Source organism: Mytilus galloprovincialis, chromosome 2 (assembly GCF_965363235.1).
Source record: "Mytilus galloprovincialis chromosome 2, xbMytGall1.hap1.1, whole genome shotgun sequence".
Classification (NCBI taxonomy): Eukaryota; Metazoa; Mollusca; class Bivalvia; order Mytilida; family Mytilidae; genus Mytilus; species Mytilus galloprovincialis.
The window spans coordinates 50,237,386-50,249,079 of record NC_134839.1 but is presented as its reverse complement, the minus strand read 5'-3'; the positions used below and the strand labels follow the sequence as shown (position 1 = coordinate 50,249,079).

Here is an 11,694-nt window from a genome sequence, read left to right as displayed (position 1 = left end):
TCTGGTGTTTCTGAAGGTGAAAATAAATATGTGTTAAAAAACCAGTAGACAGTTCTTCTTACCAGAATTTAAAGTCGGATGGAAAAGACAAACTGAAACAAAATGTATTTTTGTATGAAAAACTTTGTTTGAATGTTACTACCTGTGATGTGCTTTCATTGGTTTACAATGATACACAAAGAAAATATTCGATTGTACAACGTTTGGATCAGTAGTAATTTTTATATTGAAATTTGGTTGGAAATGTAACACGGCAATCTTATTATAAGTTTGAGTTATGAAGATGAAAAAATGATTAAGACAATATAAACAAGAATGGACCAGAAGTTTTCTGGTAATGGTGCTCACTGTGCAAGGTCTCGGATTCGACGTTCCGACCAGACGTTGCCTGCGATGTTACACATCCAACAAGTTTTCTTCGTAGACATGATAAAAAACGAAGTTTATATTCCACAAAGCATCTGAATTGTATTATGGTTAAAACAAAAATAACTGTGTTTGCTGCATTCGGTTTAACTTTAACCAGTAACTTATTTTTGTATTCAAATCTTAGAAAATTGTTTTTTAATGTGTTTACCATTGTCGAGGAGAATAATTGGAGTTACTGACAACTTTTCTGTCGAGAAAAGACGACAATGGCCCTATTTAGTCAAAACGTATACAATATTCGAAATTATACAAACCGTAAAAATCACAGTTCATAAAAAGAAATATAAATAATATATTCTTTATTTTCAAAATGGTACAGATTCTTTTTTATAATATGAAGAATTATTGTTCAAGATTATGACAATGTTGTATTGAGTTCTTCAGAAAGAAGGTCCATTTCTTTTGTTGCCATGGATGCATTTTGTACCATCCAAATGAGACATCACTAGATGCTGTTGCAATCTTTTGTTTAACAATCATCCCTACAACATTAAAAATAACGCATAAGGCCTAATAAAATAATATGTGTGTTTCCTATTACATCATTGAAAAAAATAGGATACATGTAGGTTCATAAAACTTGTTATGCCGTAAATCCAAATTGATTTATCTTCACAATGGTGTATAACACGCCTAGTGTTGTTGTCGGAATCATCCGTATAAATCCTACCCAAGTATGTCAATCGTCATTATTTCGTCAACCTACACAAAATTGGCAATACACGTCTCGCAGTAAATGATTAATTATAAAAATTGTTTCAGAAAAAACTGTTAGTTTTCGTACGAATGGAACTTATCATATAGTTAGTGAAATTGTATAATATACCGTGAAAAAAATCGAACAAGTGTTGTTTGGTTGTTTGTGGTATGTCTAATAAGTTACAAATTTTCCCATGACGTCAATGTCATGCAGACTCTCTCTTGACTTTACGTATGAAACGAAACAAGATCAGATAACTCCGAGAATCATTTAGACTTTCCCATAGAATTGACCAATCGGAAACCGAGATATACAAGGAGACGTGACTCGTTTAATTATTGCCAATTCTTCAGTGGTTTGCAAAATTATTACGATTTACATACTTTGGAAGGATTGCTACGGATGATTCCGACAACAAATGTAGGCATGTTATACACCATTGTAAAGATAAATCAATTTAGATTTACGATAGAACAAGTTTTAGTGGAGTTGACAGCCTATAAAGCGGCATATAACGGAACTTCGTCACCACCTGACATTTTTCTAAAATGCAAGTTAAGTACCTTGTGTTATATTAAGGTATATGGGGAAAAGTTTTCTGAGACAAGTGCCTGTGGATAGGTTGACCGGGATTTTTTTTCATTTGACAATTTTTTTTCACATTGAGTCTATGGGAGAGAAATTCTGTTTTTAACATCAGCTCTAGCTTATTGAAAAATGACAAAAAAACTTGTAGCTACATGTAGTCTATTTCTTAGCTTAAAATATAGAGTAGGTAGGGAAATAGGAAACACACATATTTTTTATTTGGCCTAATAAATCAAAAGCACATTGTAACCAAATTCTTTTCCAAACATATTTAAGCGCAACTAAGAATGAAACTTTTGTAGTACAGTCCAATCATATTGTAAAACATAGTACACGGATGCCCCATTCGCACTACCAATTTCTATGTTCAGTGGACCGTACAGACGGAGGGAGAGACGAACGAAAGGACGGACGGACGAACGAACGGACACACAGACCGAAAAACATAATGATCATAGGTGGGGCATTACAAAACTCTATTCCATATGTGACTTAAAAGCGAGATTTGCTGCACTTGGCAATGTTATTTGTGATATTGATTGCTTACATGAACTCTCAGTGATCAAAAATTTGAAATGCCAACTAAGAAATATAGACTTGAAAATATGGTATATACCCTTAAGGATGTACTTAGGTGAGATTTTGGAATTTGTGTCAAATGTTCGGACTCCTTGGTGTTTTTCCATACAATACAATGTAAAATATTTTGCCCCATAACACCCATTTATTTTTTCATATAAGACTTAATAGCTCATGAAAGGTCATTTACCAAAATTTTAGAAGATTCTTAATTTTCTTTCTTTTGTTTTGAGACCTAATAATACCGATGCAAATATAAGGTAAAAGTCCGAGTCAGCCTTTTCCCGCCATATTTTAAATCTCAAATATCTCGAAAAGGAGGTCCATGACCTATCAATATTTTTTGCTTATTTTTATCCTTAATTGATGCTCTACCAGCTTATAGTATCAATTTTAACTTCTTACTTTATTAATTTTCACCTACTAGTAACCTCACCTAAGTACATCCTTAACTTTTTAAAACTATTTTAACTTTTGATTCTTGTTTTGTTTTATAGTTTTATTTTTTATAAACTCATCATAGATACCAGGATTGACATTTTGCACAGCAGCCGCGTGAATCGTCTAAAATGAGTCATCAATAAACAGTCAAATAAAACAGTTTTAAAAAAGTTTGAAAGGTTTGCTGATTGCTGATAATGACGTTTATTTCATACGTTATAACATATGTCATTATTTTTGTTTCTTTCCTTGGTGATTATGAATCATAATAACTGATTATAGAATCGGAATAAAATGTAGTATACCAGTTACCTTTTGGTACTGCACTACAGCCTGCATGTGTCTCAAAAGATGCTGCACTACAGCCTGGGTGTGTCTCAAAAGATGCTGCACTAATGCCTGGAAGTGTATTATTCAAGTGACGTGTATCAAGATATGTCTGACGTGTGAAGCAGTGGGTAAAAGCTGCTGCGTCTTTGTTGGCTTCTGTTCATTCAAAAAATGAAGAACTAAAATATTTTTAGGTACAGAAAAAGTATACAAGATTTTTTTCCGACAGATTGAACATAGAAAAGATTAACTTATTTGCCTGTAATAATGATAATTATAATAAAAGATAATAAGAAAAAATAAGATAAGTTAACAGCACAAAAACAAAGCATTCTAAAGTTTTATACATAATAAAAAGGCAACAAAACAATAAATTTGTTAAACGGTAATCATTGCGGCATAAATCGTACTTTATTCAAAACGCACTTATGATATTACTGGCCGTCGTTAAACTCTGATGTTATAGATTGGGTAAAGTCTTGCAGCCAACGTAAGCGACCACAAACATCAACAAAAGCTAAATTAATGTCTATGTCTGTCCCCAGTCAACCATTTGAAGCCGTTAGTACTGATATTTTAGGACCAGTGCGTAAGACTGTAACCAATGGAAATAAATATGTACTGTATTTATTTGTTACTTGACCAAATATGTAGAACTTATACCTGTTAAAGACATTATCGCTATTATCGTAGCAGACACCTTTACAAAGAATGTCATATGCCGTCATGGAATTTGTAAAACTTTGCACTCTGATCGTGGAACGAACTATTTATCAAACATTGTTCGCGAAACTTGTCGTCTTTTAGATGTAAAGAAAACACAGACAACTAGTTTTCATCCACAGTGTAACGGTCAGAGCGAGCGAATGATGTCAACTATAGTGAATTCTATTTTCAAACGTATTGATGATGACTAACAATTGGGATCGATTTATTCCGTTTATACAATATTCGTACAACAATACACCTTGTCTTGACAGTACTGGATATACATTTTTTCTCACACATGGACGATGTCCTAGATCCTTGCTAGATATAAGTTTTGACAGTTTTGATTTGCCAGTGACTTGCCGTGACTATATAATTCGTTTATTGGAAAATCTGGACCAATCACGAGAAGTAGCCGTAGAAATTCTCAAGAAACGAAAACAACAAATGGTAACAAAAGCAAACAGAAAGACACATGAACTATATTACACAAAAAACTTTCAGACATTCATGTTAAAATCCGCAGTAAATAAGATGGAAAACTAGTCAAGAACCTAGTTTATGTCAACCGTTTAAAACATGGGTTTTTATGGCATACTCAACCTCCCCCAAATGTAGATGCCACTGAGCCCGCTATTCTAGCAGATGAAGAAATTCCCCCTAATTTGGTAGATAATACTGAAATACCCCAGGGTGTGGATAATGTGTCTCAAAAACCTCAGAATGATAGTATTTCTGAAAAATTGTATGAGGTAGAAAATGTTTTAAGAAAGAAATGTTTCGATGGTAAAATGGTATTACCGAGTGAACTTTTAAACATACTGCAATATTGCAAAGTGATATAAAAGTGTCAGACGTACTATGATGTAATGATTACCATTTCCGTTTCAATGGAAAAAGTTGTCCGAGATTACTCTGACGTCCAGCGGCTGTTTTGTCGGACAAGCTGGGGCCGTCCCACGATCCCAGCTTGTCTGGAAAAACAGCCATTGGACGTCAGAGTAATCTCGGACTATGGAAAAAGACAAGAATAAAATGCATGTCCTACATTCTTTTATGAAGATATTATACTAAAGACACTTACTATCATGACTGGTGCCCTGTTGCACACCTTTCTTTAATGTTTTCAACTTGATTTGCCTAAGGCTTTCTTGGTATCCAGTGAATTCACAGTCTGGAAGTTTCTGAGAAAATCTATGTTGAAGATGAAATTCCTTGTAAATAGAAATATATGAGCAAACTAAATTAAACTGAACATTTTATAATCTATATTTTATACAATATATATAATTAGAAAGATTGAGTTTCAAGTTGCTTAGACTTCAACTTCATCAAAAAAACTGCCTTGACCAAAAACTTTAAACTGAAGCGGGACAGACGGACGAATGAACTAAAAGACGCACAAACGGCAAAATATAATGCTACTACGTGGAGCATACAAATGCGAGCCTTTGAATCATAACGATTGTATGACTTTAAAATAACATACGTATATATCATGTATATAGAAATATTGTGATAATCAGGAAGTCACATGGTAAGCATTAATAAACACCTCACAATAATTTCTAAATTTCAAACACTTATTTAATTTGCAACAAATCTTATAATATTTATAATATCTCTCTAGTTCACTAAATTGTTCAAATACTTCAATATTCTTATAAAATGAGGACCAAAGTTGGAATTATTTGCGAGGGAGCCTTTTATTTAACTGTCATACATGCGCAGCAGAGTCGTATAAGATTTGCTTATTTCCGCGCATTTTATTTGTTTCTAGTTTAACGTCTTCATATACAAACATACTCATAGATAAAAATAAGTACCTGGGGTGATACACTATTGTATTTTGAACTAAGTGTATTTACGATGTTGGTAACTAAATGTTGGCTCTCACATTCTAGCTTTTGGATGTGCTGCATCATGTCATGTGATCTGTGTAAACAAACATGCAAGTTATATATAGTTCAAAATAAAATGTACTAAATTCCTCTTGTAACACTAAATGTGTCTGAGAATTTACAATAAAGAATTTGAACTTTTAAGAGACAAAAAATGGCGTGATATGTGTGACAAGTCAAAACACAATTTTTAAAACGAGAAATTAGTTTATTTCATTTTTGCAATATGATACCAAATGTTGGAAAAATAATTAAAAGGCGGGGTTCACTTTACAATTTTTTGTCATTAAAAATAATTGTCTTCACAAAATTATACATATATATCATTTTAGTTTAATCCTACATACATATTTTTATATATATATATATATGTATATAATACATGATGTTTGAATGATGCCTACTCCTAATCATATGCTTCCGATTTATAGAAAAAAAAATATCCTCTGAAATTAAGGATCAATTTGGAGGTAGATAAGCTTACCTTTCAGTGTTAACGGTTGACAAAACTCGCTTCAGAAAAACAAGTCCACTCAATATCTTTTCGTTGAATCCGAATTTTAGACTATCTAAAATTTGTCTTTCCAACTGTAAAGAAATTATTTATAAATTACTCGTATAGTATGTAATAATATCAGATTATTACATGGCATTTTTCATATCACATGTATTATCAGCCCAAGGTTCAATATCAGCCCTAGAGCCGCATGGCTCGAGGGCTGATATTGACCGAGGGCTGATAATACATGCGATATGAAAAATGACATGTTATGATCTTTTTATCATATGCTTCAACAATGGAGAAAAATAACAGATTCATCATGTATTGATCCTGTTACGTGTTCCCAAAATAGAAGTGCAAAGAGTGAAAAGTTCATGGACGTCGGACCCCAAATTTAGTACATTAGATATGAAATCTTTTTACCATATGCCTCAACAGAGAAGGAAAACATTTCAATATTGACGAATCGACAAAAAAAAAAAAAAAAAAAAAAAAATCAACAATATACATAATGAACACTGTTTGGAGAAGTCAACTTTTTCAAATTAACTAACTAAATTATGTTTGAAACTTCAATAAAAAAAAAACCGCATTTATTGAGTAATTTGTTTGGTTTTTATTTTTTTTTTTTTTTTTTTATTATTATTATTCTACACAATATACTTTTCAGTATCCAAATAATTTTTTTGTACACTACTTTGTAATATTTTTCGCTGAAAACGTATCATTTAGGTGTCATACCACCAATTACTCCTTCAAATTTAAAAGTAGGCCTTCTCGGACAAAAAATAGTGCATTTGATGTCATTGTTTACTTAAACTAACCAACAAATTGGCAGAAATGAAACTTTTGGTGAAAGAGAAATATATTAAGACCATTTTGAGCTAAAATTTACTTGTTTATGAGTTTGCATTAAAAATTGAGGATTAATGCACTCCATAGTTACTGTATACTAATTTAAGATTTCCAGAAAACCAGGGGTTATTTTTAGTGGTACCTCTATTCGGAAGACCTTTTCTTTTTTAAATGATTTTAAACATCTGTTGAAAATTGGCATGTAGAAAGCTGATACATGTACAATTCAGGATATACCTGGTTTCTATGAAGTTAAACTTAAGGTAAAATATTTAGAAAGCTGTGAAAATTGTAAAATTTGGTTGAACAGATAGGGACTTTTAATTGGTGGTAAGACACCTTTAAGTGTATTTCCCGGAATATGCCGAGTATCACCGGAATGCCATGCGATAACGTTACGGAAAGGCATGTGATAACAATCGAAGCATGTGATAAACTTTTCATATCAGCCCGCTAAGCACCAATTCGAAAAATATGAAATTTACGTTAATTTTATGCTATTATCATACATTAAAAATCACATGTTATTCAGTCTCAGTATATGATGATAATAATTATCGCACCGCTGGTAAAATATCACGTTGTGATTGGGTTAGCGCCGTCACGTGGTGTCCCCCTATGAGACCGTAGGGGGTTAGTAAATTTCATAGGGGTTGATGACGCGTTAATGGTGACGTCAGAAAAGGTCCAGCGTGCGATAAAATCGTTATACGGTTAACTACTGACCCCCTACGGATCCATAGAGGCCTCACCCCCTATGGATTTTACTAACCATCTATGGATCCGTAGGGGGACCGTATAACGAATTTATCGCACGCTAGAATTTTTCTGCTGCGTGTTGTTGAAAAATAGTCCGATAAATTCGTTATACGGTTAACTACTGACCCCCTACGGATCCATAGAGGGTGAATAAAATTCATAGGGGACTCGGCCTCCGGCCTCACCCCCTATGGATTTTACTAACCCTCTATGGATCCGTATGGGGTCAGTAGCGAACCATATAACTTATAATATGGGGTCACCACGTGACGTCTTTAAACCAATCACAACGTGATAATTTATCCGCGGTGCGATAAAACTTATAATAGGTGGGTCACAGCTGACCCCTTAATAAAAATGTGTACTAGTTCAGTGAAAATGAACGTCATACTAAACTCCAAAACATATTTATAAATTTTATAAATAAACTAAAATTTAAAAAAAAATCATACCAGACTAACAAACCCCAGAGCCTCCTAACTATTTTTCTCCTTTCCAATTTAACTGAGTTCGCAGTATCGGTAAACGGAAAATGTGGTTCTCATATTTTGATTTTTAATTCATGTATGATAGTCTTGTGGAATAACTACGAAAAATATTTCTCTCCCTCCCCTCCCCCAGACAATTCTTTAAAAAAGGAATTGTGATTACTATTTATTTCTTATTATCATTTATATATGTGTACCTGTCTCACTTTATCTTTGGCCACACTTTCAGCATAAAGCAAAGTTTGATACTTTCCCGTAGTCTCAGCAGCTTTCTCCATCTTTCTCTCTAACTTCTCTTGAAGAAACTCAATATAATCCTTTCTCCGCTCATGATTTTTAGACGAGAATTTGTCTTCATATTCTGCGAAGAAGGTTTTTTTACGCTGAAGTAAGTCTGTAACAAATGTCACCTTGTCGTTGATGACCTTACATTTCTGAAGAAAAAATATAATAAACTATCAGATGAATAAATTTGTTGAAAAAGTCTTCAAAACAAAACAAAAATATTGCTTGCGGTTACTACATTAAACTTGAGAACTATAGAACAATGGACAAATACGAAATCAAATATAAAACAATGAAACAACAAAATAACGGAACGTCCTTTATTGTAGAACACTACGATAAGTCTTTCCGTAAGACAAATATGTTTCGCTGATTCTGTTGGTTCTCTAATTCAGTTTTCCGCAGTTTTTGGTTGCTTTGCTTTTTTATTGTTGGTTCTACTGTTTCGTTGTTTCGCTGTTTCGTATTACTGTAATATCAAAATTGTTGACGTTAGTTTACCTTTTGCTGTTCTTGAAGTTCCTGATAAATTTTCTCGTGGTTCTCTATCAATTTCGTTAAATCTTGTACTTCTTTGTATTCTCTTACTTGTTTATGCCGCTTGTGGCATTTTTTCTCCGTTAACCTAAAATGCAACAGAATTGTATTAGAAAACAAATGAAATTTAGTTTGATTGATAAAATTATACTCTAAATTACCAAATAAATCACTCGAACTTTTGTGTTTCCGCATGTTTTTCATTTTATTTCTTCGAATCGGTTTTCTAATTTCTCAAGCAGCGACAAAATATTATCCAAAAATAAAATTCTCCAATTTCTGTTTTAACTTTTATTTTTAAAAGTTTTTCGTGAAGCGAATTTCTAAAATACAAACAAAATATTTTCAAATATTGAAAAATCTGAATTTGTTAAGATAGGATGTTATCCGAAAAGTAAATTCTTTGAACTCACGTTTGTTTTGGCAGAATTCTGCCTCCTACTATCATTTTCTGAAATTTGTCAAGAATCATCCTGGCTACTGATGGCTTATCTGATTCAGAGAGTGACCAATTCTCCTGGGACTCGACAACACTGAAAACTGTCTCCGTCAACATATAAAATAACTCGTTCATCTTAGGAAACACTGCAAAGATATTGTATTGTCCATTGCTAAATTATTTCTAGAATCAAATATTCAGTACCATATAAAAGATCACTCTATCTGTAACATGGTGTTTTTTTTTAAATGTTGGTCAATGACAGAGGAATTCGCAAGCCTTTAAGTTTTTCATAAAAACATCGAATTGTATTTATCTCCGAAAATAAACAACCTATTTTTTGATTAAGGTAAATAATAAAATCGTGGTCTCGGATACAATATATCCATATACTAAATTAGGGAAGTTAAAATTCTCAAGAAAATAATTGTATAAACAGGATTTCTTACCAAAATAATCTTGAATATTTTGTCTTTTTCGAAGATAAAACATCTTCTTTGACATATATGTAGAAGTCTTTGGCAACAAAAACTTACCTTCATCTGTTTTATAATCTCTCAATCTCTTCATGATGCTGATCATCTTCTCCATACGTACTTCATCTATTGTTGGATCAATATGGTCTTCTAGCTCTTCGCACAATGTTGTAAAGTTAGTAATACTGCAATTAGAAAAATTCTTAATTTACTATGTACTTACATAAAAGTTTGAAACTGCACGGCAATTGATTGTATGGATGGGGTTAACAGCATAAAGAATGACAGGCAATATATTCAAAATATAGGAATATAAATTGCGAAAATATGACAAGAAAAAAGAAAGCATCGAGAATAAGGTTAGAAATAAATAAAATTAGAGAAAAGATGTCTTAAAAGTTCAAGATAAATGAAATGAATCAAAACTCGTAGATAAAAAAATAGAAATATTTAACCAAAATTAATTCTTCGGTTATCAAATTAAATGATGTAGAGAGGCATTGTCAGTATACTTAACTCACCTGTGATATGGACCGGACATAAGCCGACATATAATATCTGGTATTAACACTGAATTCATTTCTTTATCTTCTTAAAAATCAACGAAAATATCCTGGAAATATTTTGTGACTTTCTATGGCGTAGTGAAGGAACGTCGCCACAGAGAAGACAGAGAAAGATGACAACGTCATAGTTCTATTGCTTTGCCATTGGTTGACGATGGTGAAGACGCAAAGACAATTGACAGAAGCGCCTTGTAAAATAAACTAAAATATTATTATTATAAATTTTTATTCAGATTTTGAACAGGAATAGCAAAAATTGAATTTAACGCATTTCTTAAAAAAATCTTTTTTTTTTTTGCTTTTTGCAGCATATCGTTCGTAGCAGAGAAAGCTTGGCATTATCAGGCGCGAAAAATTACATTGCATGTATGTTTCATTATGTTATGTTATATTGGTTGACTAACAAAAATCCCGCGTCCTTCTGAAATTGACATTCATTGCACAATGAAATTTACCATTAGTTTAAACAATATTTATTCAGATAAATCAACATTAAACGATATTATACAAATGAAATAATATTAAGGATTCCGAAACATGAATTTGCTTTTACAAATCCGTCTCCTTTTACAAAAATAATACAATTATTGAACAAGTATACATAGATATAAATACTGGCATGCTCTGTAATAAATAGAATCATATTCAAAACAGTGTGGCTGTGACCATTGATTGACGACCCAGATTATCCCATTGACTGGGACAGATTATGTGAACGTTTGTCTGTAACGACCACTGCTCACTATGTACTTGTTAAAGACACTTAAACTGTGGGGTCACCAAAGGTTCTCTACACCTAAATGAAGTTCTTCGAAAAATTAATCAGGAATAACACGATGTTATGATTTATATCAATAATATAAATCAAAACATAAAGGTTATTCCTGATTATTTTTTCGAATTATTTTATTATTGAAGGTGTTAAGAACCTTTGGTTACCCCACAGTTTAAATTCTTTAATAAGTAAGTAGTGAGCAGTGGTCGTTACAGACAAACGTTCACCTAATCTAGCATGTTTCTCTATTGTCATAAAAATTCATAATATCTAATAATCTCTAGATGTGGAGATGCCAAAGATTTTATTGAAGGTGTTGATAATGTACAAATAGAA

General features: G+C 32.3%; 1 protein-coding gene across 1 annotated transcript; it reads right to left on the bottom strand.

Annotated features, from left to right (window-relative positions):
- Positions 1-711: 711 nt before the first annotated feature.
- Positions 712-10,786, bottom strand: LOC143062278 (uncharacterized). Its single transcript, XM_076234019.1, has 10 exons — positions 10,539-10,786; positions 10,078-10,202; positions 9,516-9,687; positions 9,067-9,190; positions 8,478-8,714; positions 6,161-6,264; positions 5,602-5,710; positions 4,860-4,989; positions 3,050-3,223; positions 712-911 (listed from the first exon to the last, which is right to left on the bottom strand). The coding sequence occupies exons 1-10, from the start codon at positions 10,595-10,597 to the stop codon at positions 772-774; spliced, it is 1,374 nt and encodes a 457-aa protein (XP_076090134.1). The 5' UTR covers positions 10,598-10,786; the 3' UTR covers positions 712-771.
- Between the last annotated feature and the right edge of the window lie 908 nt (positions 10,787-11,694).

Excerpts from the sequence above, each read along its gene's own strand:
- LOC143062278 (XM_076234019.1), bottom strand. The coding sequence starts at position 10,597 with ATGAATTCAGTGTTAATACCAGATATTATATGTCGGCTTATGTCCGGT. Across the intron at positions 8,715-9,066 it reads AACTTCAAGAACAGCAAAAG|AAATGTAAGGTCATCAACGA; the intron begins GTAAACTAACGT and ends TTTTTTCTTCAG. Across the intron at positions 5,711-6,160 it reads TCAACCGTTAACACTGAAAG|ATCACATGACATGATGCAGC; the intron begins GTAAGCTTATCT and ends TTGTTTACACAG.